This window comes from Humulus lupulus, chromosome 9, assembly GCF_963169125.1.
Source record: "Humulus lupulus chromosome 9, drHumLupu1.1, whole genome shotgun sequence".
Taxonomy (NCBI): Eukaryota; Viridiplantae; Streptophyta; class Magnoliopsida; order Rosales; family Cannabaceae; genus Humulus; species Humulus lupulus.
In genome coordinates this window covers 85,663,943-85,691,810 of record NC_084801.1, presented here as the reverse complement: position 1 = coordinate 85,691,810, position 27,868 = coordinate 85,663,943, and the positions used below count along the sequence as shown (strand labels likewise).

Below are 27,868 nucleotides of genomic sequence, written 5' to 3'. Positions count from 1 at the left end.
AGAATACTCTTACGTGCATGAGACTACCCCCATCGAGATTCAAACAGTGCAGTCGTTTTTGGCTCTACAGCACAGACCAGTTCTCTTTCTCCTCCTTCCTTTGCCGCTAGAAGTAAGAGAAGAATACTCCCTGCTTCTTTTGGAGTTGCTGCTGCTTCTCGTAATCGCCGGGGACGCAAAGCTGGTACCCATACGGGATCCCGTGGTGATTTCTTATCTGTTCAAAAACCACCTCGTGTGGTTAAAAGAAAATTAAAGAGTCAAGCGGAACCTCAGCTCTTGAACTCTTTGGTTGATGAGGTCTTGGTCCCTCTTCCTGTTGCTTCGGATGTTTTATCGGAAGTGGTTGATGACGAAGCTATTGATACTACCTCAACGGCGGACCTAGCGGTGGAGCTAGGCCGCCGAGCATTATGAATTGCCTCGTGTGGAACGTTCAAGGTCTAGGCCAGGACCGGACGTTCCAAGTTTTTCTTGGCCACATTAAGATGTTGAAGCCAGACTTTGTTTTTCTGTCCGAAACTGTTAGCTCACAGTCTCAATTGGAAGTTCTTCGAGTTCGTCTCGGTTTTTGTGGTAAGATTGTTGTTGAGAAAATTGGTCGTAGCGGTGGTCTCTGCCTATTGTGGGGGGACTTCGTTGATGTTGAGCTTATCGAATTCTCTATGTTTCATATTGACGTGTTCATCGATGCTGTTGGTTCCCCTTCTTGGCGTTTTACGGGGTTGTATGGTCAGCCTGATGCTATCCTTAGGAAGGATTTCTGGCGTTTCTTGGGTATGTTGGCTTCGTCTTATGAAGGTCCTTGGTTGTGCGAGGGTGATTTGAATGAAATTATTGTTGCTAGTGAGAAAGATGTTGCAGCGTCTAGGCCCAATTACCTCATGAGGAACTTCAAACAAGCTTTATCTGATTGTGATCTTATTGTTTTGGGTTTCTCGGGCCCGAAGTTTACTTGGTGTAATCGGCACAAAGATAGCACGTTCACTCAGGTACGTCTTGACCGCATGCTTGGTAACCCGAAATGGTTCGATTTATTCCCTAGTTTTTCTGTGTCCCATCTTAGCTTTTGGGGTTCTGATCATCGACCTCTTCATGTCCAAATTAATCATACTAATGAGGGCATTAAGGGGCATATGTTACTTAAGTCTCGGTTTCATTATGAGACTGCTTGGGAGGAGGATGAGGAATGTGGGAATATTATTTCTTTGGCTTGGAATAGCGGTGTGGGGTATAACTTTGAGACTTTGGCTACTAAAATTGCTAATGTTGCCACTAATCTTGGTCGTTGGAACACCACTGTGTTTAAAAGGCATCATAAGGATATTAAGAAAAAACAAAAACAATTAAAAAGTTTGGATGCTTCTCTCTCTGTTGCTAATTTGAAAGATTATGTGTCTCTTGAGAAGGAATTGGATGTGCCTCATTACAAAGAAGAAAAATATTGGGCACCCCGCTCTAAGCAGAATTGGCTCATGCTGGGTGACCATAACACTGCTTATTTTCATAAGAGTGCCACTGCTCGGAAAAAAAAGAAACTTTATTGGCTCTCTTTTTGATAAGAATGATACTGAAGAGTTCGGGCAAGATAACCTCGCGGGTGTCTTTCAAGACTATTTCCAGTCTATTTTTGAGTCTGGTTCTCCTACTTGTGTTGATATGGATCTTGTTCTTAATGCTATTGTTCCCAAGGTCACTTCTCGTATGAACGATCAACTGACTAGACGCTATACTGGCGAGGATGTGAGGAAGGCTCTTTTCCAAAAGAATCCTTCTAAAAGTCCTGGCAAGGATGGTATGTCTGCAGGCTTCTATCAGAAGTATTGGGATACTATTGGTCCTGAAGTTAGCTCTGTTTGTCTCCGTTTTTTGAATGAGGGTGGGCATATTAAAGGTATCAATTCTACTTGTTATCCCCATTTCCTGCATGGACTCGGGGCCTTCGTCCAGGCCCATAGTGAGGGGTCGTGTGAGCTTGCGGGCCCGGCCCAAGGCCTCTTGGTACGGGAATGTTCGAAAGGAGGGGCGTGGACCGGGGATGCAGGTCTGGGCCCATTTGAGGGGTCCGGCATGGACCTCCGGGATCAGTCCTCCGGGACGATCATTCGGGTAATGTGCAAATCATTCGGACCCCTCAGCCTACGCGTCCTAATCCCGGACCCTGGCACGGTCCGGGCCTGTGGTAAATGAAGAGGGACAAAGGTAAACGGACCCGGGTCACCTCACCCCCGGTTGAAGGGGCCAAGTGTCCAGGACCCTGAAGCCGCCTCACTCCGTGTGGGTGTTGTCCCCACTTTTCACCTGCAGAAAAGGCCACCTCGGGATTGCACGCCGTCGTTTCAGGTCTGCGCTACCAAGTACTCTGACTGGTCTTGTCTCCTAAATCTTCCTCGTAACTCGAAGTGTCCAGACCAAAAGCACCGTTTTTTCGGGCGAGATATAGTTCTTGAGTCAACTTATTGGGCCTTAGCTGGTCTGGAATTCGTGTACGTTGTAACTTTTTGTATTGGGCCTCCACTGAAAAGGTCAAGAATATCCATTTCTCTGGTGGGCCCGGGTCGTACCCGGCCCAGATCCAGTGTTCCCATAAGCCTATAAATACAAGCTACTGAACATTGTAAAAGGAGGTCTCTCTTCACCTAAGATACAGTGACTCTGTCAAAATATATAAGGAAACTCCATTGTAAAAGGTTCTTCAAGCTCTAATAATATAGACTCGTGGACTAAGGCTAGTTAACGCCCCAACCACGTAAAAACCCCGTGTTAATCTTTTGCTTTCATTATAATTATCATTAAATAATAGTTATTAATATAGTTGCCGAAAATCTCGGTTAACAGTTTGGTGCTTTCATTGAGAGCTGAAGGAATCTAGTGCTAACGCCAAGCCTTTGCTACAATGGTGAACACACGAGACACAACCTTCGACCCTAGCAATCCAGAGTAGGGCAACAGAGACCCGCTGCCTTCACAGCATATCCCTCAGGATCTGCCCAAAAACGCGCCTCCTCATACATCTCACCAAGACGAGTCACAAGACTACGAAGGTGGGACAGAATACGAAGAGGAAAACGAGGAGGAATATTATGAAGAGGAAAACGAGGGGGAGTACCACGACGAAGCTGCGGATCCCAAGACCCCCGAAATAGAACCCGATCAGCAAGAATTGGAGGTGACCAGACTAAGGCAGCAAGTCCTGGATCAGGAAGCCAGGATCGCCGAGCAAGCGGAGGAACATCGACGGATGCAAGAGTCTCTCCAAGCCCTACAGGCGCTCATGGCCGCGCAGGGTCCGGCAGCCAATCCCGCAACTGGCCCACATCCAGAGGCACAGCAACCTGCTCCACGAGAGCGAGCCGAGGCCCCCGAAAGAGCCGGCCCGGCCCTTCCCCCAGAGCCTTTTCCTGAGCCAGCTCCGAGAAACCCGGACAGGGAGCGACAGAAGGCCAGTGGAAGGACCCAGGAGAAGACCACCCCCGTCGTAAAACTGGGACCCGTTCCCGGCCGCTCCCTCGAAAAGAAAAGGTGTGCCCCGTCCCAGGACGAGGCCACCCGATCGATCCGCAGGAGACCCGACCGCGGAACGCACAGCCCCGGCACGCCCCATGGCGAGACGGGCGGGAAGGATCTCTGCACCTGAGTGCCTCGGTTAACAAGAACCGTCGGGAACGGCCCCGCCGCGAAGAACGTCATGCCCTCAGTTCAGGGGACGACACTTCCCGGATAGACTTACCTGATGGACTGAATGCTCGGAAGGAGCGGGCCCGCAAGGAAAAGATTCTCCCCCGAGATGGCAACCTCAGGAACAACATCAACGATAGGAGGAACGAGAGAATCCCCCTGGAAGATGGCACGGCCAGACAGCTCATGGAGCAGATGGCCGCATTGAAAAAGGTCACGGATCGCCTGGTCCGCAAGCAAGAGGGCGCGTACACCAACTCTGACGAAGAGGATAAAGAGCTCTGCGCAAGGCACATCCTGGACGCCGTACTCCCCAAGGGTTTCAAGATGCCAAGCCTCACTGCCTATACTGGAAACACCGACCCCAGGGACCATCTGTCTCGGTACAACTGACTCATGATAGTGGCCCATGTCAGCGACGACGGCAAATGCCTCTGCTTCTCGATCACTTTGGGCAATCCCGTCGAAGAGTGGTGGAAGAGACTTAAACCGGGGTCCATTCAATCCTGGTCCGGGCTGCAGTCAGCGTTTTGAAAGCAGTTCGTGGCCGCCATGAGGATTGATATGCATATCAGCGCCCTCGCAAATATTAAGCAACTCCCCGCGGAGACACTGAGGGCCTACATCCAGTGCTTCACGGAAGAAGCCTCCAAGACGAAAGTAGACGACAGACAGCGCCTGGTGGAACTGCAGTCCGGAATCCGGGTCGGGTCCCCCCTCTGGGATGACATGCAGCGTAGCAAGGCCGCCACCTTGGAAGAGTTCATCAGGAGGGCCCAAGGATTTATCAACTGGGAGGAAGCCCAGATCTAGGCCTTCGGGTGGCCCCCGGCTCCTCATCCCATCCCCCAGACGTTCCCGGGACATGCGGGACAGTTCCCGGCGCAGTCCTACACCGCACCCCCCGTTGCCCCGGGATCGGCCGTCGCGCCCGGAATGAGTTACACCCCTACGGTGTACGGGCTTGCCACTTCGGGGTACGCCCCGGCCCAATCAACCCACTTCTCCAGGTACGGCGTCACACCAGCAGGACACAGCATGGCCCCTGTCGGGGCCCAGCAGTCACAAACAGGAGTAACTGAGGCAAGTGTGAATCCCTCCCGGGGGAAGCGGTCAGGCAAAGGCCAGAACCGGCTCGAGCCGGCCAAGAAGGGGAAGAGGGGCTGCGAGCCCCAATATTCAGAATACACCAACCTAGTCGACACCAGGGAGAACATCTATCTGGCGACAAAAAGGGCGGTTCACTACCGGAAGCCTAGCCCCATGTTTAAAGGAGGGAGGAATCCACGAGACACCAGCAAAAGGTGCGCCTATCACAAGGATGTGGGCCACACCACCGATGAATGTCGGAAGCTCAAGGATGAGATTGAAAATCTCATCAAGCTGGGGCACCTCCACCAGTGGGTAAGGATGCCTGTGGGAGTCCCGGGCCTGTCAGCAAGCCCCGGACAACCCGTGGCCCCGGGAACGACTCGGGCATACCCCCCCCCCCAGGGAGGGTATGCACAGGGACCCCCGGTGCAGGCCCCTCAGGGGGCCCCCACCGCGCAAGTTCCCAGCCCCAGAATGCCTTATCCCTCCGGGGCAGCACCCCCTCGAGTTGACTGACACGTGGCAACCATCTCGGGCGGACCTCACCTGGGAGGGCCATCAAGGAATGACCAAAAGTGCTACATAAGCGAGCTGGACCACGACCAGGAAGTTTGCGCTCTTGTCCAGGCTCCGGCTCAGCGCCCTAAGTTGATAAACCTCCCCATCACCTTCACGGAGGACGACGCCCGCAACGTCCACTTTCCGCACCACGACCCGCTGGTCATAGATGCTCAAATCGCCAACAAGTTGGTGTCCCGCGTGTTGGTGGATGACGGAAGTTCCGTCAACCTGTTGTTCAAGCCCGCCTTCACTGCCATTGGCTTGAAGAAAGCGGATCTGGCATCCTGCCCGACCCAGATTTATGGCTTCAACGGAGATGCACTTCTCCCCATGGGAAAGATCCAGCTGCCGGTTATGCTGGGGGGTGAATTGCAGCACTCGTTCAAGTTCTGCACCTTTGTAGTGGTGGACTACCCCACCACTTACAACGTCATCTTTGGCTGGCCCGCACTGGTCGAGTTCAGGGCCATCACCTCCATCTGCCATCTTTGCATGAAGTTCCCATGCGACAACGGAGGGGTAGGGACCGTCCGGGGAGACCAAAAGAGTGCCCGGAAGTGCTACCATGTCTCCGCCCGGCCCATATACATGCTCCGGGAAGAGCCCGTCGAACCAAATCCCCTCCCGCCTACTGAGAGGGTGGTCCAGGAAGACGACGACCTGGACCCGCGGATAGGGGACGACCGCGTACTAGAACCCATGGACGAGATAGAAGAGGTGTGCATCAGCGAAACCGATCCGACCCGGATCATCCAAGTCAGAAAGAGCCTGCCGGCAGACATTCGGGCCGTCATCATCGCCCAAGTCAATGGAAAACAGGACCTTCTGGCCTGGTCCCATTCCGACATGACCAGGATCGACCGCAATATCATTTGCCACGCGTTAAGTATTGACCCAAACGCGACCCCGATCCACCAGAAACGCAGGCCTTTGGGGACAGAGAGGGCTGAGGCCCTTAAATTGGAGGTTGAGAAGCTGTCTTCCATCAACTTCATACGCGAGGCTATGTACCCCGTGTGGCTGGCCAATCCCGTCTTGGTGCCGAAACCGAACGGGACCTGGAGAACGTGCATTGACTTCACGGACCTCAACAAAGCCTGTCCAAAGGACTGTTTCCCGCTCCCCCGGATCGACCAAATGGTGGATGCTACGTCTGGATATGAGATCTTGAGCTTCATGGATGCTTACTCCGGCTACAATCAGATCTCCATGCACGTGGCAGATCAGGAGCACACCAGTTTCCAAACCGACAAGGGAATCTATTGCTACATAGTCATGCCTTTCGGACTGAAGAATTCTGGAGCAACTTATCAAAGGCTCGTCAATCGGATGTTTCGGGCCCAGTTAGGGCGAAACATGGAGGTATACATCGATGATATGCTGGTCAAGTCTAAGACATCCCGGAACCATTCGTACGACTTGGCGGAGGCTTTCGTGGTTATCCGGAAGTACGGGATGAAGCTGAATCCTAAAAAGTGCACTTTCGGCGTGGCTTCCGGGAAGTTCTTGGGCTTCATAGTGAGTTTCCGGGGAATAGAAGCCAATCCGGATAAGATCAAGGCACTGATCGACATGGCCTCTACCCGGAAGCACAAGGACGTGCAAAGCCTGACGGGGCCAGTAGCCGCCCTGAGCCGTTTCTTTTCTAAAGCCACGAACAAGTGCGTCCCATTCTTCAACGTCCTTCGGGGAAGCCAGCATTTCGAGTGGTCACCCGAGTGCGAAGAGGCCTTTCGAAAGCTGAAAGAACACCTGGACAAATCCCCAATCCTAGTGAAACCTGTTGAGGGGGAGCCCCTGTATCTATACCTGGCCGTGACCGAGCACGCGATCAGCGCCGCGTTGGTGCGAGAGGAAGAAAGGACACAACTCTCGGTGTACTACGTAAGCAAGCGGTTGCTAGACGCTGAATCTCGATACCCATTGATCGAAAAGCTGACTTTTTGCCCGCTGATGGCGTCCCGGAAGCTTCGACCTTACTTTCAGGCCCACCCCATAAAGGTCTTAACCAACCATCCCCTGCGGTAGGTGTCACAGAAGCCCGAGTCATCGGGAAGACTGCTGAAGTGGGCCATGGAGCTGAGCCAGTTCGATATATCTTACATGCCCAGGGTGTCCATCAAGGGACAGGCCCTGGCCGATTTCATCGTCGAATGTTCCGGGATTTCTCCGGAAGACAATGTTCCCGAAGCCCCCGCGGCGCTCGTGTGGAAAATCTTCGTGGACGGAGCCTCGAACGAGAATGGGGTCGGGTCCGGGATCATCTTGGTGTCACCACAGGGGCACCAGCTACAAAATGCCCTCCGTTTCCAGTTCAAAGCGTCAAACAACGAGGCGGAGCATGAAGCTGTCCTAGCCGGCCTGCGCTTGGCCCGGGAGGTAGGGGCAACGAACCTGGAAATTTACAACGATTCCCAGCTAGTCATCAGACAAATCTCAGGGGAATATCAGACCAAAGGAGAGAGAATGGCGGCATACGTGACTCAAACGAGGGAAATGCTACAGGCGTTCGCAGCACATTCCATCCGCCAGATCCCCTGGGAGCAGAATGTCTTCGCGGATACACTGGCAAAGCTGGCCACCGACGCCAAGGCCGAGCTGGCCAGACTGTTTCCCATCAACCATCTCCCCGTCCCGAGCATCAGGTCCCCCACCGTCCACAACGTCGACCACTCCCTTTCCTGGATGGGACCGCTCCTCCGCTACCTGTCTACTGGGGAAATTCCAAACGACCGGGCCGCAGCCAGGAAACTCCAGTACCAAGTCCACCGATACGTCATGATGGACGGAAAACTATACCGCCGTGGTCTGTCCATGCCTTACCTCAGGTGCGTGGCCAGGACTGAGCTGAGCGCCATCATGCGGGAGGTGCATGAAAGTGTTTGCGGAGATCACACTGCCGGGCCTAGCCTGTCCAAGAAGATCCTGCGCCAAGGATACTTCTGGCCAACCATGAAAAAAGACTGTATTGATTACGTCCGCAAGTGCGAACAGTGCCAAAGGTACGTGAAGGTCCCACGCCCCCCCCCCCCCTCCCCCTTACAGAGATAACCTTGATGAATAGCCCCTGGCCCTTCGCAGTGTGGGGGATCGATCTTGTCGGCTCTCTCCCGACCGGAAAGGGAGGGGTAAAGTATGCAATCATGGCTGTGGACTATTACACGAAATGGGTTGAGGCGGAGCCCATGAACACAATCACTTCCAAAAAGGCCTTAGATTTCGTCATCAATAACATAGTGTGTCGGTATGGCATCCCCTACAAAATCGTGTCCGACAACGGGAAGCAGTTCGACTGCGCCCACTTCACGGATTTTTGCAAAAGACACGGTATAGTGAAGAGCTTCTCCGCGGTTGCCAGGCCCCAGGCAAACGGGCAGGCGGAAGTCGTGAACAAAATTCTGAAGGGGACACTGAAGAAAAAGCACTAGGCCTGTAAAAGCAAATGGCCCGAGGAACTATCCCGCGTGCTGTGGGCTTACCAGACTACCGAGCGGACGTCAACTGGACACACCCCCTACTCTATGGTCTATGGATGCGAGGCCATCATCCCAATCGAGACAACTATCTCGTCCCACCGACGTGACACATATGTTCCCGCCCAGAACCACGCCTTACTCCAAGAATCACTAGATCTCATCGAAGAGATCCGGGAAGAGTCGCAGGTGCAGCTGAAGATGTACCAAGGCAAGATCGCGCGGCACTTCAACTCCAAAGTCAAGAGCCGTAAGTTCGGAACCGGCGACTTGGTCTTGCGGAGAGTCTTCCCTGCTACTCAAGATCCAGGAGTGGGGGTTATGGGCCTAAATTTGGAGGGGCCGTATGAGATCCAACACGAGGTGTGCCCCGGAACGTACCGCTTAAAGCGGCTCGATGGCTCGGAAGTCCCGCGAGCCTGGAATGCGGAGCATCTCCGTAAATACTATCAATAGCCAGGAAGCTTTTCCCAGTTTAACGTTTTCGTTGTAGACAATGTACCCCTCAGGGCGAACCTTTTCTCAAACAATGAAAATGACGTATGCAAAACGTCATAAAGAAATATTGTGAAAATCCATGCTAATCTTTCCCAAGTTACCCCAGACCCGTCTCCTCTCACTTGCGGGGGGTATCCCGGGTGTAAGCAAACACCCGGCGGGGCGCAAGCTTAGGCTAGTCCCAGCTCGGACCACCAAGGTCCGGGCGACGCAAACCCCACGGTCCCACCCCGAACGAACGATGTTCGGGGATGTAAAACGAAGGACTGAGCCGAAGGCCGGTCCCACCCAAGACGAACGATGTCCGGGGGTATAAAAAAGAGGATCGAGCCGAAGGCTTGTCCCACCTCGGATGAACGATGTCCGTGGGTATAAAGAGGATCGACCCAAGGCCGGTCCCACTTCGGACGAACGACATCCGGGGGTATAAATTGTAGGACCGATCCCAAGGGCGGTCCCACTCCGGACGAACGACGTCCGGGGATATAAAAAAAGAGGATCGGCCCAAGGCCGGTCCCACCCCAGACGAACGACGTCCGGGGGTATAAAAAAGATGATCGGCCCAAGGCCGGTCCCACCCCGGACGAATGACGTCCAGGGGTATAAAACAAAGAACTAAGCTGAAGGCTGGTCCCACCCCGGACGACCAACGTCCGGGGGTATAAAATAAAGAGGACCGAGCCAAAGGCCGGTCCCACCCCGGACGAACTACATCCGGGGGTATAAGTTAGAGGACCGAGCCAAAGGCCGGTCCCACCCCGGACGAACGATGTCCGGGGGTACAAAAAAGAGGATCGAGCCGAAGGCTTGTCCCGCCCCGGACGAACGATGTCCGTGGGTATAAAGAGGATCGACCTAAGGCCAGTCCCACCCTGGACGAATGATGTCCGGGGGTATAAATTGTAGGACCGAGCCCAAGGCCGGTCCCACTCCGGACGAACGACGTCCGAGGATATAAAAAAAGATGATGGAGCCGGAGGCCGATCCCACCCCGGACGAACGATATCTGGGGGTATAAAATAAAGAGGACCGTGCCGGAGTCCGATCCCACCCCGGACGAAAGACGTCTGGGGATATAAAAAAAAAAGAGGATGGAGCCGGAGGCCGATCCCACCCCGGACGAACAATATCCGGGGGTATAAAATAAAGAGGACCGTGCCGAAGGCCGGTCCCATCCCGGACGAACGACATCCGGGGATATAAATTAGAGGACCGAGCCGAAGGCCGGTCCCACCCCGGACGAACGATGTCCGGGGGTATAAAGAGGATCGACCCAAGGTCGGTCCCACCCCGAGCGAACGACGTCCGGGGGTATAAATTATAGGATCAAGCCGGAGGCCGATCCCACCCCAGACGAACGACGTCTGGGGGTATAAAACAAAGGACCGAGCCAACGGCCGGTCCCACCCCGGACGAACGATGTCCGGGGGTATAAAATAAAGAAGGACCAGAACCAAGGCCGGTCCCGCCCTGGACGAACGATGTCCGGGGAAGTTAAATAAATAGGACGAAGCCCAAGGCTCGTCCAGTCCGGACAATTGACGTCTAGGAGACAGAAGCATTCGGTTTGCCCCAAGGCAAATCCATGGCCTAAAACTGATAAAAGGAGAACAGAACTCCAAGTTAAACCAAGACCCGAGGGCCCTAGACTGGGTGCCAGGATTAAAAACTTGGAAATTTAAGTCGTTGGGTGTAGTCCAGGCCGTTGGAACCGGAACTAAACCCTTGCAATCAGTTAATCGCGGCAACAAAATGAAATTTCTACTTGGAACAACGAAAGGAAGCCTTCATAAAAACCAAAGAAGGTAGCAGTGTTTTAAATTTAATTACAAGCCAAAACCACTAATAAAACTACAAGGCCGGGGTTCGGGCCTAAAACGCATCCGCCCGGAGGTCCGCATCCTCCCTCTCCTTGGCCTCGTACTCAGCCCGCTTTGACTCAGGATCAGGGAAGACAAGGAGATTCATACTCTTATCCTTGCACCAGGCCATGTAGATGGCCTCGTCAAAGGTGACATCCAGCAGGCCCTCGACCTCCTCCTTTTCGCGACGGGTCGTTTCGTGCGTTGCCTTCTCCTGAAGCAGAGAATCGTCCAGTTCGCAGACTCGGGTTTTCAAGGCCTGTATCTCCTCCTTGTCCAGGAGGGACTGAGCCGCGGCCGTCTCCAAGAGCGTCGCCCGTTCATCGGCCTCCTTTGTCTTCCGGGACAACTCCTTTTCCAACCCGACCTTGGCGCGGCCGAGCACCTCGCGCTCTGCCTTTGCACGGGCCACCTCTACTTGGACACGGGTCGTCTCCCAGCCAAGAGCCTCCTTGGCAGCCTCCCTCTGATTCACGGCCGCCTCCAACTCCAGATTGGCCGTCTCCATCTTTATGGAAAGCTCGGCCACCAGATCGGCACTCCGTTGGGACAATAGGTCAACCTGGAGCAAAGAAAAGTTAGAAAATAAAACCCTCATCAACAAGTAAGGGAAGGAGTGTAAGAGAAGTGAAAGTTACCGCGGTGGCCTGGTGGCAGAGAGCCTGGGAGATGAACAGTACGTCCGGGTTGGCTATTGTGGCGTACCTCTTGAGCTGAAGGTTGGACATGGTGCTCCCAACCTGGTCCAGCAAGTCAGCCGCCAGGGGGGTCGTGTCCTGGCCGAGTTTAGGGCGGAAGCCCGCTTCGGCAGCTGGCAGGTCCACGATCGGCTGAGAAGCGCTGAACTCGGCAGGACGCTCCACGAATTCAACCTGACGACGGATTGTCACGGCCTTGTAAGTTTCGTCCCTCCAGCACCGGCCATTTTCCCAGGTCCGGTTGATCAGCCGGGACTGCTCATCCTGCAAGGCTAACTCCCCCTCCTCGAGAAGAGTTGAGCGTAGGGGGAGAACTGGCGGTGCAGGGATTTCCTTCGCGGCCAGCCGACTTTCCCCGTGTGACTCTTCAGTCTAGCCGGCTCACCTCGTCCAGGGCCTCTTCCCGGTGTTGCCCTCTTCGGCGCCAGCATCCGGCCCCCTCTTCCCGGAGCTCCGGCTGACAGTCGCGCCTGCCTCCAAGTCAATCACGGGGGGCGGGGCGGGGCGGAGGCGGAGTTTGCGACAGGCTCCACGGCTCGGAAGGGGACCACGGCCATGGCACCTTCACCGGGGCGAAGCTCCGTCCCAGAAAATTCCTTGGCAAGGTGGAGCTCTGGGCCTGTCGCCTCGTTGTTCTTCCTGGCCGCCCTTTCCTTGATGAGCCGCCTCATTTCCCTGGCAGGGGTCGACATATCGGAGTCCCCTGCAAAAGTACAGAAAAAAAAGGAGTTAGGACGATAAACCAATCAGATAAAAACACACAAATCAAAGTTAGAAATGACCCGGGACAAACCATCGTCTATGCCCCGGGCATGACTCAATTCCTCTAAAGCAAATGAATGGACCTGATCCCCTATGTCGTCCGGGTTCAGGAAGCCCCCATACTGGAGGAACCCGGATAATAACATGAGGACCTCCGAGCCTACGGGGATGGGAATTGAAGGTCTCATCTCCCCGTCGGCCCCAAGCGCGGGGCCCGGGGGTACTAGCCTATCCCTAGCTAAGTCCCCGACTCGGGGAGCATAAGTTAAGATTAAATGGGAGTTACCTCGCCCCGATACACTAGCCCCGGGAGTCCCGGTGTTTGGTAGGGCATCTTTGAAGAGCTCCTCCAGCTCTTCTAAGGTGGCCACTTCTGCCGAGGCCTGGTCCTTCTTGCACCGGGCCGCATCGGCTCGCGCCGCTCTTACCACAGTGGCAATGTGATCCAAGGCCAACTGCTCCTGGACGTCGACATTCTTCTCGCAGGGGATGCCCCGAAGGTTCAGGATAACAATGGTCTGGGTGGCCGTGAGCATCCCAACCAGTCGGAGATTGTCGTCCGTGACGTAGCCCCCTACGTCTAGATCCTCCGCGCTCAACTCGGAATAAAATCTCCTCCTTTCCAGAATGAACTCGGTAAGGGGAGTTTGAGCGAAGGGCCCTGCCACCCGGAAGATATGATAAGAGACGAGTAGAAAAGATGAGGAATAAAAGAGAGGTCCAGGAAAATACTTACCCACTCGCTGGAAGTCCAGCAACAGTGTGGAGCTCTTGTCCACAAGGAACCCGGATGTCATGAACCAGTAATGCCTGACGTCCGGGGGATGCCTCCAGGAGCTGGTAGGAGCGAGATAGCTATTCCGCGGCTTCAGCCTATAAAAGCCGTCCAGGGTTTCACCCCTGAGAGGAGTAAAACGATTTGGCGTTCGGGGCAAGCTGAGTCCCAGGTTTGTTGGCCCATTTGAGGTTCTAGAACGAATTGGGGAGGTGGCTTACAGGTTAGCAATGCCTCCAGCTTTATCAGGAGTTCATGACGTGTTTCATGTGTCCATGCTCCGGAAGTATGTTTCGGACTCTACTCATGTGTTGAGCTATGAGAACTTGGAGTTGGATCGGGACTTATCATACGAAGAAAAGCCTGTTCAGATCCTTGATAGGAAGGACAAGGTCTTGAGGAGCAAGACCATCCCCTTGGTTAAAGTATTGTGGAGAAACAGCAAGGTCGAAGAGGCGACATGGGAACTGGAATCAGATATGCGGGAGCGGCATCCCGAGTTGTTCAGGTAAATTTCGAGGACGATATTCTCATGAGGAGGGGATAGTTGTAACGACCCAAATTCAGTGTTAAGGCTTAAGGGCCTGGAGTAGTGTGCCTGGAGGGCATGATGGGAGTTTGTGTGTGACTTTATTAAGTTTAATGCATCATTATGATTTATTGCACGTTATATGACTATTTGATTATTTGAGATGCATGACTATGTGAATCAGTATGCATGTAGAACTGATTGTCTTAAAATGAGCATGATTGTAACTTGGCCATGTTAGGGCATAACTGTGATAATTGTATTATGTGAATTGTGCCATGTGAATGTGATGTTTTATCAGGATGCACGCATCGAGACGGTCCTAGAGAGCCAGTTAGTCTAAAAGTCACAACGGGATGTTGTACCCGGCTCGGGAGGAGCCCAAGGGTACTTCGGGAATCTTATAAGTTGAGTTTAGAAAGAGTGATTAGTTATTGGTGTTTTGGTAACCACTTGTAACTGCTGTGAGTAACAAGTTTTAAGATAGGAAGTGGTAGAATTGAAATGAAAGTGTTAAGACTTAAGTACCCTTGAAGGTTTAGCTTAGAGGGATTAGTAAGGAGGGGTAAATTGGTCTTTTGGCAAGGGTAATAGAAAAAAGGCAGCTGGGATATAGGGGGCACGGTTTGGAGTATTGGGCATTTAGTGTCTTGATAAAATTTGAAGAGAAGGAAAAGAAGAGAAGAGAAAGGCTAGGGCAAGAAAGAAGAAGAAGAAGAAGAAGAGAAGGAGAAGGGGGAGTCTAGGAGGGGATCAAGGACTTGTGTGGATTCTTCATTTGAGGTAAAGGTTTTATACATATCTAAGTATGGATTTTGTTTTGATTTAAGGAATTAAAATGCCTAAGCTAAACATTGTTGGGTTTTGGGGTTAGTTGCTGAAATTTGAAATCATAGGAGTGGATCTTGGGTGTGTTGATGTTTTGAGTTGATTCTAGTGTTTATAGGATGTTAGATTGTTCATATGAGGTTTGGATTTGAGTTTTGGGGTTTAGGTATTGGTTTGGGGTGATTTGGAGAGGTTAAAGCTCGGGAAAAATGCAGGAAAAACCCAGATTTTCTGGGTTCGCGATGGAGCGCCGCGGCCCTGTTCTTGGGCGCCGCGGCGCGAGGAGGCTTCAGGATGGGGGCTTGGGCTCTGGGCGCCGCGGCCCTTGATGGGTGTGCCGCGGCCCTAGGCCATTTTGGCAGCCCAAATGTTGAATTTTTAGGGGTTTTGCCCGGGGACACGGGGGATGGTTCCGATACTTTGTTTTGTGGATTTAGAGGTCCCGGGAGTGCGGGATTGGTCCCGGGAAGTGGTTCTAGGCTTGATTAGTATTGAAAGTGTTTTATGTGTGTTGTGACTAGGATTTCGGAGGGGCTCGTGCTTGTGGACCGTGCTCGTGATCGTGGTGCATCGGAAAGCACGGAATACAGGTAAGAAAACCGTAACACCCGAGTTTAGGGCTTGGCCCCACTGTGTGATTGAAGGGCGTGGCCCCGGATTGTATTACGTGCAAATGCTTAACCTTAAATGAACCGTGATGTGTGTGAATGTTTATTTTGAATGTACTATATGTGTGATTATGATAAAATGAGCGGCAGAGGCCGAGTACGGCGTAGGCCGGGGCGGCCGTGGGCCGAAAGTAACACACAGCACATGGGATGCTTATATTCAGGGTGGGACCCAAGGGATACATGAGTTATCCTCGCGGTGAGAACCGAAACTCCAGGCTTTGGTAAGGCCTTGGGAGCGGGATGGCCGTACTTGTTTATTATGATGGCTTTCCTATGTGTCAGTGAATTATTGCCAGCTATTTGTTTTGCATATGTTATGTGTTATTTGGGTTTTCTTGCTGGGCTTCGGCTCACGGGTGCTCCGTGTGGCAGGTAAAAGCAAGGAGTCAGTCAACCGGCCATGAGTATGGAGAGCGTGGGGGCGGCGCGTACATGTTCGGCCTGCCCGACTGCTTTGGTTGGGGGCATTTTGTATATGGCTGTATTTAACCATTCTTTTGATAACTGATCAAGTGTAGATCTATTTTTGAGTTGTAAATATTTTGTAAACCTTATTTTGGGATCCCAGATGTTTTATATTTAACATTTTCAATGAAGTTGACCATTTTAAAAGAATACAGCCTTAAACTCTAGTTTAATCACACTTTTGGTTTTAGAAACCACTTTGAGTCAATTAAATGCACAATTTCTATTTTTAAACTCACTTAGTAACGGCTCTAAGGTAGTAGGGCGTTACAACTTGGTATCAGAGCGAGCCAAGGTTTATTGGTTCTGGAGATCGACCGAACATGTACGCACGCTGCCATTGAAAAGCTCGACTCAGGGTAGTTTGGTATGATCGGTTGATATATTCATGAATATGTGTTTAATGCTTTGTGTGCCTGCCTAAATTATTATGAGCATGAACATTGAAATAATATATGCATGATGCTAGGGCAAGGCCCGTTGTATGCTGTATGATATTTGCATGACATTCTGGTCGATTGATCTTGGTTATTGTTGGGGTTGAGAGGTGGAAATTGGACCTTGTTATCATGCCTAATGAGCGGTGTCATTGATTGCAGGCATTTAGTTGCAATGCCTCGCCAATCATCGAGACTCCGCGGCATTCAGGCCGAGGATGATAACCAGGGGGAGGACCCTCCACCTGCTCCTCAGAACTGGCAACAGATTTTAGCAGAGATGGAGGCTAGGTTGAAGAAAACAGAGGATGAGCTTAGTCAGTACAGGCAACCAGCTCCTCCACCGGCCACTGTGATACCACCGCCTAGTGTGGTACCGGCTCCGGTTCAACCTGTGACTGGGAACAGGTTGGAACCTCTTTATGAAAGATTCAGAAAACAACAACCTCCTACCTTTGAGGGGGGAGCAGACCCACTGCAGGCTGAGCAGTGGATGAGTACAATGTAGGTAATCCTGGACTTCATGAGGGTTGAAGGAAGGGATAGGGTTGATTGTGCCAGTTATATGCTTAGGCATGATGCACGAATATGGTGGGAGGTAGTAGGGCAGCGAAGGGATACTGCTATTATGACCTGGGAGGAATTCAAGAGCATTTTCAACGAGAAATACTACAGCGTAGCCGTTCGAGCGGCGAAGGCGGATGAGTTCAACAGTCTGACTCAGGGCAGGTTATCTGTCACTGAGTACGCCTTGGTATTTGATAGATTGGCGAAGTTTGCGCCAGAGCTTGTGCCGACTGATACGGCCAGAAGGGACAGATTTGTACGAGGATTAGGTGCAATGATCGCCCGTGACGTGAGTATTACAATGGCTCCAAAGACTACCTATGCGCAAGTGGTAGACAAGGCCCTCACTGCTGAGAGGGCTGAGGATCAGATCTGGAAGGATAACGCTGCTAGGCGTGATACCAGGAGGGTAGTGTCTTCTTCTTCTGGGCTTAGTCGGGGCAGCGGCCCCAGTGAGCAGAAGAGGAGAGTACCAGACTCATTTACTCCCTATGGTTCTAACAGGAGGGTTCGCGGTTCTGTGGGTGGCCGCCAGGGCGGTAATGACAACTGGAGGAGTTATCCATGGTGTCCTCGATGCAGGCGACGGCATCAGGGCGAGTGCCGGTCCGCCTCTGGAGCGGGTGCCGGCATCAGGGCATGTTTTGTTTGTGGAAGCACCAGCCACTTGAAGAAAGATTGCCCGCAGGCTAAGAAGGAGGAGCCTAGGCAGGGGGACAGCCTCGCACCTGCTAGGGTCTTCACCTTGACTCAGACTGAGGCAGAGGCCAGCCCATCAGTGGTCACAGGTCAGATTTTTAGCGCTGGATCCTTGTTTACTGCATTGATTGATTCTGGTGCTACGCACTCATTTGTTTCTGCTAGAGTGATTGATCAGCTGTGTAGACCTAGTATTTTGTATGCTAGGGGTTTTCAGACTATATTGCCTACAGGAGAGCTGGTAGTCTCTAGGAGGTGGGTTAGAGCCTTACCAGTAGTGGTAGACGGTAGAGAATTGTTTGTTGACCTGATTGAACTAGATATGGATGATTTTGACATAATACTAGGGATGGATTGGTTGACGCGGTATGGAGCAACAATTGATTGTAGGCGATGAATGGTGACCTTTGAACTGGAGGGCGAGGCACCCTTTGTGTTCGTGGGAACGGTGGATGGATCGCGGGTACCTGTGATCTCGGCACTAAAGGCTAGAGACCTGATGCAAGAGGGTTGCATAGGATTCCTAGCAAGTATAGTGGATTCCTCTAAGGTGGCGGCAGTGGGACCGAATGAAACCAGAGTCGTCTGTGAGTTTCTAGACTTGTTTCCAGCAGATCTGCCGGGGTTGCCGCCACAGCGGGAGATCGAGTTCGTTATAGAGTTGGCTCCGGGAGCAGAGCCAGTATCCAAAGCACCTTACAGAATGGCTCCAGCAGAATTAAAGGAATTGAAGATTCAGCTGCAGGAACTACTTGATTTGGGGTTTGTCAGACCGAGTTTCTCGCCGTGGGGTGCTCCAGTTTTATTTGTTAAGAAAAAGGATGGATTGCTCAGGATGTGCATCGATTACAGGGAGTTGAATAAGTTGACCATCAAGAACAAATATCCATTGCCTAGGATCGACGATTTATTTGATCAGCTTCAAGGGAGTACAGTGTTTTCGAAGATTGATCTCCGATCAGGCTACTATCAATTGAGGATCAAAGATGAGGACATACCAAAGACTGCATTTCGGACACGGTATGGGCATTATGAATTTCTGGTTATGTCCTTTGGATTAACCAATGCCCCAGCGGCGTTTATGGATTTGATGAACAGAATTTTTAAGGATTACTTGGATAAGTTCGTGATTGTGTTTATTGATGATATCCTAGTATACTCCCAGTCAGAGACGGAGCATGAGAATCATCTGCGCCTGGTGTTGCATCGGTTAAGAGAGCATAAGTTATATGCTAAGTTTAGCAAATGCGAGTTCTGGTTACCGCAAGTTTCATTTCTAGGCCATATTATTAGTAAGGATGGGTTACTAGTCGACCCAAGCAAGACGGAAGCAGTAAGAGATTGGCCTAGACCCAGCAATGTTCCTGAAGTTAGAAGTTTCCTTGGACTAGCAGGTTACTACTGGCGGTTTGTAGAGGGGTTCTCCAGAATTGCTACTCCGTTGACAGAATTGACAAGGAAGAAGACCAAGTTTGTGTGGACAGATCGATGCGAGAATAGCTTCAAAGAGCTGAAGCGGCGGTTGATTACTGCACCAGTGCTGAGCCTGCCAACAGATAATGAGAAGTTTGTGGTCTACTGTGACGCTTCCAGACAGGGTCTGGGATGCGTGTTGATGCAGGCTGGGAAAGTGATAGCATACGCATCAAGGCAATTAAAGGAGTACGAGCAGAGGTATCCCACGCATGACCTGGAATTAGCTGCAGTGGTATTCGCACTTAAGGTTTGGAGACACTATCTGTATGGAGAGAGGTGCGAGATATACACTGATCACAAGAGTCTAAAGTATTTATTTACCCAGAAGGACTTGAATATGCGCCAGAGGCGGTGGCTAGAGCTGGTAAAGGATTACGATTGTGATATCCTATACCATCCTGGGAAGGCTAATGTGGTGGCTGATGCATTGAGCCGAAGGGGCCCAGGACAGTTGTATAGTTCGAGGCAGATATCTGACAGACTAGCAGGAGAGATGACCAGAGCAGGTATAGAGCTAGTGGTTGGTAGGTTAGCCAACATTACTCTTCAGTCAACGCTCCTTGAGAGGATTAAGGAAGCACAGGGAATGGACCCCCAGTTAGTTGAACGTAGAGAGAATGTCCTATCGGGAGCAGCTAAGGACTTCTCTATTTCTGAGATGGGTTTGCTGAAGTACAAAGGACGGATTTGTGTTCCGATCGATCCAGACATTCGGCGAGAGATTCTGGACGAGTCTCATACCACTCCCTACTCGTTACACCCAGGTTCTACGAAGATGTACCACGACTTGAAGGTTTTGTATTGGTGGTCAGGCATGAAGAGGGACGTGGTGGACTATGTGGCTAGATGCCTAACCTGTCAGCAGATTAAGGTAGAACACCAGAGGCCAGCAGGATTATTACAGCCTCTTGGGATTCCCGAGTGGAAATGGGAAGATATTGCCATGGACTTTGTGGTAGGATTGCCAAAGACCGTGGGTCAACATGACTCGGTATGGGTGATTGTGGATAGGTATACGAAGTCCGCCCACTTCTTACCTGTGAAGACGACTTATACTGTGGAGCAGTATGCAGAGCTTTATGTTAAGGAGATCGTTCGACTTCATGGGGCTCCGAGGTCAATAGTATCCGACAGAGACCCCACTTTCACTTCCAAGTTTTGGAAGAGCCTGCAGAAGGCAATGGGCACGCAGCTTCGGTTTAGTACCGCTTATCATCCTCAGACGGATGGACAGTCTGAGAGGACAATTCAGATACTGGAGGACATGTTACGAGCTTGTGTGTTGGATTTTGAGGGATCTTGGAGTAGGTATCTCCCTCTGATTGAGTTCTCGTACAACAATAGTTATCAGGCGACAATCGGTGTGGCTCTGTATGAGATGTTGTATGGAAGAAAGTGCAGATCGCCGATTCACTGGGATGAGGCAGGTGAGAGAAGGTATTTAGGTCCTGAGATGGTTCAGAGGACCAATGAGGCACTTGAGAAGATTAGAGCTTGTATGCTCGCCTCCCAGAGTCGCCAGAAGAGTTATTCAGATCAGAAACACAGAAGCGTGGAATTCCAGGTTGGGGACCATGTATTCCTCAGGGTTTCACCCCTGAGAGGAGTAAAACGATTTGGCGTTCGGGGCAAGCTGAGTCCCAGGTTTGTTGGCCCATTTGAGGTTCTAGAACGAATTGGGGAGGTGGCTTACAGGTTAGCAATGCCTCCAGCTTTATCAGGAGTTCATGACGTGTTTCATGTGTCCATGCTCCGGAAGTATGTTTCGGACTCTACTCATGTGTTGAGCTATGAGAACTTGGAGTTGGATCGGGACTTATCATACGAAGAAAAGCCTGTTCAGATCCTTGATAGGAAGGACAAGGTCTTGAGGAGCAAGACCATCCCCTTGGTTAAAGTATTGTGGAGAAACAGCAAGGTCGAAGAGGCGACATGGGAACTGGAATCAGATATGCGGGAGCGGCATCCCGAGTTGTTCAGGTAAATTTCGAGGACGATATTCTCATGAGGAGGGGATAGTTGTAACGACCCAAATTCAGTGTTAAGGCTTAAGGGCCTGGAGTAGTGTGCCTGGAGGGCATGATGGGAGTTTGTGTGTGACTTTATTAAGTTTAATGCATCATTATGATTTATTGCACGTTATATGACTATTTGATTATTTGAGATGCATGACTATGTGAATCAGTATGCATGTAGAACTGATTGTCTTAAAATGAGCATGATTGTAACTTGGCCATGTTAGGGCATAACTGTGATAATTGTATTATGTGAATTGTGCCATGTGAATGTGATGTTTTATCAGGATGCACGCATCGAGACGGTCCTAGAGAGCCAGTTAGTCTAAAAGTCACAACGGGATGTTGTACCCGGCTCGGGAGGAGCCCAGGGGTACTTCGGGAATCTTATAAGTTGAGTTTAGAAAGAGTGATTAGTTATTGGTGTTTTGGTAACCACTTGTAACTGCTGTGAGTAACAAGTTTTAAGATAGGAAGTGGTAGAATTGAAATGAAAGTGTTAAGACTTAAGTACCCTTGAAGGTTTAGCTTAGAGGGATTAGTAAGGAGGGGTAAATTGGTCTTTTGGCAAGGGTAATAGACAAAAGGCAGCTGGGATATAGGGGGCACGGTTTGGAGTATTGGGCATTTAGTGTCTTGATAAAATTTGAAGAGAAGGAAAAGAAGAGAAGAGAAAGGCTAGGGCAAGAAAGAAGAAGAAGAGAAGGAGAAGGGGGAGTCTAGGAGGGGATCAAGGACTTGTGTGGATTCTTCATTTGAGGTAAAGGTTTTATACATATCTAAGTATGGATTTTGTTTTGATTTAAGGAATTAAAATGCCTAAGCTAAACATTGTTGGGTTTTGGGGTTAGTTGCTGAAATTTGAAATCATAGGAGTGGATCTTGGGTGTGTTGATGTTTTGAGTTGATTCTAGTGTTTATAGGATGTTAGATTGTTCATATGAGGTTTGGATTTGAGTTTTGGGGTTTAGGTATTGGTTTGGGGTGATTTGGAGAGGTTAAAGCTCGGGAAAAATGCAGGAAAAACCCAGATTTTCTGGGTTCGCGATGGAGCGCCGCGGCCCTGTTCTTGGGCGCCGCGGCGCGAGGAGGCTTCAGGATGGGGGCTTGGGCTCTGGGCGCCGCGGCCCTTGATGGGTGTGTCGCGGCCCTAGGCCATTTTGGCAGCCCAAATGTTGAATTTTTAGGGGTTTTGCCCGGGGACACGGGGGATGGTTCCGATACTTTGTTTTGTGGATTTAGAGGTCCCGGGAGTGCGGGATTGGTCCCGGGAAGTGGTTCTAGGCTTGATTAGTATTGAAAGTGTTTTATGTGTGTTGTGACTAGGATTTCGGAGGGGCTCGTGCTTGTGGACCGTGCTCGTGATCGTGGTGCATCGGAAAGCACGGAATACAGGTAAGAAAACCGTAACACCCGAGTTTAGGGCTTGGCCCCACTGTGTGATTGAAGGGCGTGGCCCCGGATTGTATTACGTGCAAATGCTTAACCTTAAATGAACCGTGATGTGTGTGAATGTTTATTTTGAATGTACTATATGTGTGATTATGATGAAATGAGCGGCAGAGGCCGAGTACGGCGTAGGCCGGGGCGGCCGTGGGCCGAAAGTAACACACAGCACATGGGATGCTTATATTCAGGGTGGGACCCAAGGGATACATGAGTTATCCTCGCGGTGAGAACCGAAACTCCAGGCTTTGGTAAGGCCTTGGGAGCGGGATGGCCGTACTTGTTTATTATGATGGCTTTCCTATGTGTCAGTGAATTATTGCCAGCTATTTGTTTTGCATATGTTATGTGTTATTTGGGTTTTCTTGCTGGGCTTCGGCTCACGGGTGCTCCGTGTGGCAGGTAAAAGCAAGGAGTCAGTCAACCGGCCATGAGTATGGAGAGCGTGGGGGCGGCGCGTACATGTTCGGCCTGCCCGACTGCTTTGGTTGGGGGCATTTTGTATATGGCTGTATTTAACCATTCTTTTGATAACTGATCAAGTGTAGATCTATTTTTGAGTTGTAAATATTTTGTAAACCTTATTTTGGGATCCCAGATGTTTTATATTTAACATTTTCAATGAAGTTGACCATTTTAAAAGAATACAGCCTTAAACTCTAGTTTAATCACACTTTTGGTTTTAGAAACCACTTTGAGTCAATTAAATGCACAATTTCTGTTTTTAAACTCACTTAGTAACGGCTCTAAGGTAGTAGGGCGTTACAGTAAGGACGGCATAACCTCATTCTTGATGTGGTGCAGCTGGTGTAGTAGTTCGTCGACAGGAGAAACCCAAGATGCGTCTTCAGGTGGAAGAGCAGAAGTTGGGGTTCTGGGGAACAGGCGGCGGCGAAGAGTCAACAGATGGCTATGTATGCCATTGGCGATGTCGGACATGCAAGGCTCGAGTAGTGCTTGTCGGTTCTTAAACTGGTTCAAAGGTGTAAAAGTGCCAAATTTGGTTTTCGTGGGGTATTTATAATGGCCCCAAGTCCTGGCCCCCGATCCAACGGACAGGTGTCTCATCATCGGACGGTCAGGAGTCGCGCAGGGACATTTATGTGCCCTTTCAAGTTGGATCCACTCCATCTCAGATCTAACGACCCAGGAGGGGCGGAGGCCAAAGGTCGCCCCATCCTATGGACCACCTCGTCCCAGGGACATTAATGATGGACCCCCGTGCGGATGGGACGCTTCGTGACGTGCGCTGACACCCTAGCCTAGGCCTAGCGACCCTTGGGAGGGTTAGGCGACCTTTCAAGATCTGTGTAGCAATCGTCTGATGACACATGTATCCCTACCACAAATCGGGACAAAGGTAAACGTCCCCGGATGATGGTAAACGATCCGGGCCAAACATGCAGCCAGCGCCACAGCCCACTGTCACGGACCCGCGATCCCGGGCAGGAACTGGGGAGGCAACCGTGCGGGCATCCTGGAAATGATGCAACCCTCCTCCTGGCAGGCCTAGGCGAAGGCTTGGGGGTAAATGTTATCCCCATTTCCTGCATGGACTCAGGGCCTTCGTCCAGGCCCATAGTCAGGGGCCGTGTGAGCTTGCGGGCCCGGCCCAAGGCCTCTTGGTACGGGAATGTTCGAATGGAGGGGCGTGGACCGAGGGTGCAGGTCTGGGCCCATTTGAGGGGTCTGGCATGGACCTCCGGGATTAGTCCTCCGGGACGGTCATTCGGGTAATGTGCAGATCATTCGGACCCCTCAGCCTACGCTTCCTGATCCCGGACCCTGGCACGGTCCAGGCCTGTGGTAAATGAAGAGGGACAAAGGTAAACGGACCCGGGTCACCTCACCCCCGGTTGAAGTGGCCATGTGTCCAGGACCCTGAAGCCGCCTCACTCCGCGTGGGTGTTATCCCCACTTTTCACCTGCAGAAAAGGCCACCTTGGGATTGCACGCCGTCGTTTCAAGTCTGCGCTGCCAAGTACTCTGACTGGTCTTGTCTCCTGAATCTTCCTCGTAACTCGAAGTGTCCAGACCAAAAGCACCGTTTTTTCGGGCGAGATATAGTTCTTGAGTCAACTTATTGGGCCTTAGCTGGTCTGGAATTCGTGTACGTTGTAACTTTTTGTATTGGGCCTCCACTGAAAAGGCCAAGAATATCCATTTCTCTGGTGGGCCCGGGTCGTACCCGGCCCAGATCCAGTGTTCCCATAAGCCTATAAATACAAGCTACTGAACACTGTAAAAGGAGGTCTCTCTTCACCTAAGATACTGTGACTCTGTCAAAATATAGAGGGAAACTCCATTGTAAAAGTTTCTTCAAGCTCTAATAATATAGACTCGTGGACTAAGGCTAGTTAACGCCCCAACAACGTAAAAACCCCGTGTTAATCTTCTGCTTTCATTATAATTATCATTAAATAATAGTTATTAATATAGTTGCCAAAAATCTCGGTTAACACTACTCTTATCACTCTTATCCCGAAAATCGATGATCCTAAACATGCTTCGGATTTTCGTCCTATTAGTTTGTGTAACGTGCTTTACAAGATTATTGCAAAATCTATGACTAATCGATTACGTGAGATTCTGGGTTCAGTAATATCTGATGAGCAGAGTGCCTTCCTCCCTGGACGTCTTATTACTGATAATTCCATGATTGACTTTGAGTGTGTTAACCATCTGAAACGGCGTGTTAAAAGTAAATTCGGTGCTTTTGCTCTCAAGCTTGACATGTCTAAAGCCTATGATCGTGTTGAATGGAGTTTTTTATGTAGCCTTATGAGGAAATTGGGCATTCATGAGCAATGGATCAATTTAGTTCTGGCTTGTATTTCTTCGGTTGGCTATGCTTTTAATCTGAATGGTGAAATATTGGGTAAAATTATTCCTAGCAGGGGTCTTCGACAAGGTGATCCTTTGTCACCCTTTCTATTTCTGATCTGTGCTGAAGGTTTGTCTGCTCTTGTACAGCATGAATGGCACACTCTCGGGTCTCTCTTGTAGGCATACTGGTCCCCAGGTCTCCCATCTCCTTTTTGCTGATGATAGCCTTTTCTTTTTCAAAGCATCAGTGTTTGCTTGTCACCGTTTTAAGCAGCTTCTGAATTGGTATGGTAAGGCTTCTGGTCAACTTGTGAATTTTTCTAAGTCTGCTATGTGTTTTAGTTCTCAGATTTCTTCTAGTGATGCTGCTGACATGGCCGCTATTCTTGGTGTTCCTATGGTTGCTTGCCATGAGAAGTACCTTGGTCTTCCCTGTTATGCTGGGCAGAGTAAGAAAGGTATTTTTCAATCCCTCAAAGACCGTATTTGGAATAAATTGTTTAGCTGGAAATCTCGGTCCTTCTCTGCTGCTGGGAAGGAGGTGCTTATTAAATCTGTCATCCAGTCTATCCCTGCTTATTCTATGAACTTGTTTAAGCTGCCTGCCAGTTTCATTAAACAAATGCATCGACTCTGTGCTAGATTCTGGTGGGGTGGTAATGTGGATAAACAGAAATTACACTGGTGTGCTTGGGAGAGACTTTGTTGGCACAAGTCGGATGGAGGAATGGGGTTCAGAGATCTTTCCTTGTTTAATCAAGGTTTGTTAGCTAAGCAAGTCGTAAGACTTTATTCTATTCCGGATTCTCTCGTTGCAAAGGTTATGAAAGCACTCTATTATCCTACTTCCTCAGTGCTTACTGCCACTAGCTCAAAAAAATCCTCTTTCATCTGGAGATCAATTTTATGGGGTAAAGAGCTTTTTCTCTCAAGGGCTAGGTGGCTTATCAAAGATGGAAATAATGTCTCTGTGTATCATGACCGCTGGATCCCCCGCCTGAATGGTGATAGGTCTTGTTCGAATCATTTTCTTCCTGAAGATGCAATGGTCTCTAGCCTTCTTCTTCCTGATGATAATTGGAACTCTGTTTTGATCAGTGAGGCTTTTAATTTGCAAGAGGCGACCGCTATTCTCTCTATCCCTCGCAATCATCTTCCTATTACTGATTGTGTTATATGGCATTTTAAGTCTTTAGGTTTTTATACTGTCAAAAGTGGATATTGGCAAGCCATTCGTTTGTTGGGGATAGGCCAGGCTTCAGGCTCTAATGGAGCTTCGGTGATATGGACTAAAATTTGGCAATTAAATATTCCTGGGAAAGTGAGGCAATTTTTGTTGAGAGGTGCGAATAATTGGCTACCTACCTTTTCTAACCTTTGCAATCGAGGTATTTCTGTTGATTCCTTATGCCTTTTTTGCCTAAAGGGCCCTGAGACTGCACTCCATGCTTTATGGAATTATGATAGACTGAGTAACTTTAGACACACAGTTGGTAATATTATACTTGTTCCTCCTTACACTAGAATGGACATTTATGAGTTTTTGTTAAATTGCTTAGATTCTTTGTCTGTAACTGACTTTGGAAAACTCATTGTGTGTTTATGGCGTATTTGGTATCGGCGTAATATATTTGTTAATGAGAAGACTACTCTTCCTGATCAGATGGTTATTGATTAGAGCTTGGCATTTCTAGATCGTCACTTGAATGCCAATGGTGGCTCTTTCCCCGCCAGTGAGTCCTTGAGGGATACTCCGAAAGTGCATCGTTGGGAGAAACCTGTGGAGGGTGGTGTCAAAATTAATTGTGATGCTGGCCTTGACCATGTTGCGAAGAAGGCAGGAGCTGGGGCGGTATTCCGTGACTTTCATGGCATGGTCCTTGCCTCTAGTACGTGGTCTTGGGATCATTTATTGGACCCTACTATTGTTGAAGCCTTGGCGGTTTATCACAGTATTTTGTTGTGCTCAAGACTTGGGTATCTTACGGTGGTCATTGAATCTGATTGTGCCATTGTGGTCCGTGCAATTAACAGTCACAAGATCGAGCATTCTTATCTAGGATATATTATTAGGGATATTCTTGCTTATTGTAATTCTTTTCATAGTATCTCCTTTAATTTTTGTCCTAGAATGGCCAATAGTGTTGCTCACTCCTTGGCTAAGTTTGCTTTATCTCTTTCTGATGATTTTGTTTGGTGGCCTGGATACCCCGAGTGTATCAATGTTGTAATTCAGGATGACATTACTTGATCAATATATTTTATAGGCACTCTTTTTCCTCTTGAGGTTTATCCCATTGGGTTTACTCTTGAGGTTTTAATGAGGCTTTTTTTCTCAAAAAAAAAAAACATTAGAGAAATGATCATAAAAACTGAAAGACCCTAATATTTATAAAATAAAAAAAACCGGTATAATATCTTTGCATTCGTGTAATTAGAAATCATGGTATTATTTCCAAATATAATTTTCTCAAGTCATAATATATTTTATCATGCATTAAAAATTCAAT

At 50.0% G+C, this 27,868-nt stretch overlaps 1 protein-coding gene across 1 annotated transcript; it reads left to right on the top strand.

Annotated features, from left to right (window-relative positions):
• The first annotated feature begins 488 nt into the window (after positions 1 to 488).
• On the top strand, positions 489 to 27,609 carry LOC133799848 (uncharacterized). Its single transcript, XM_062237839.1, has 6 exons — positions 489 to 1,482; positions 1,577 to 1,894; positions 23,337 to 23,446; positions 24,972 to 25,485; positions 25,601 to 26,952; positions 27,037 to 27,609. The coding sequence occupies exons 1-6, from the start codon at positions 489 to 491 to the stop codon at positions 27,607 to 27,609; spliced, it is 3,861 nt and encodes a 1,286-aa protein (XP_062093823.1).
• The last annotated feature ends 259 nt before the right edge of the window (positions 27,610 to 27,868 follow it).

Coding starts and splice junctions, on each gene's coding strand:
- LOC133799848 (XM_062237839.1), top strand. CDS start 489: ATGTTGAAGCCAGACTTTGTTTTTCTGTCCGAAACTGTTAGCTCACAG. Junction 1,895..23,336: donor TGAGGGTGGGCATATTAAAG/GTATCAATTCTA, acceptor GATGTGGTGCAG/CTGGTGTAGTAGTTCGTCGA. Junction 25,486..25,600: donor ATTTCTGATCTGTGCTGAAG/GTTTGTCTGCTC, acceptor TCTTTTTCAAAG/CATCAGTGTTTGCTTGTCAC.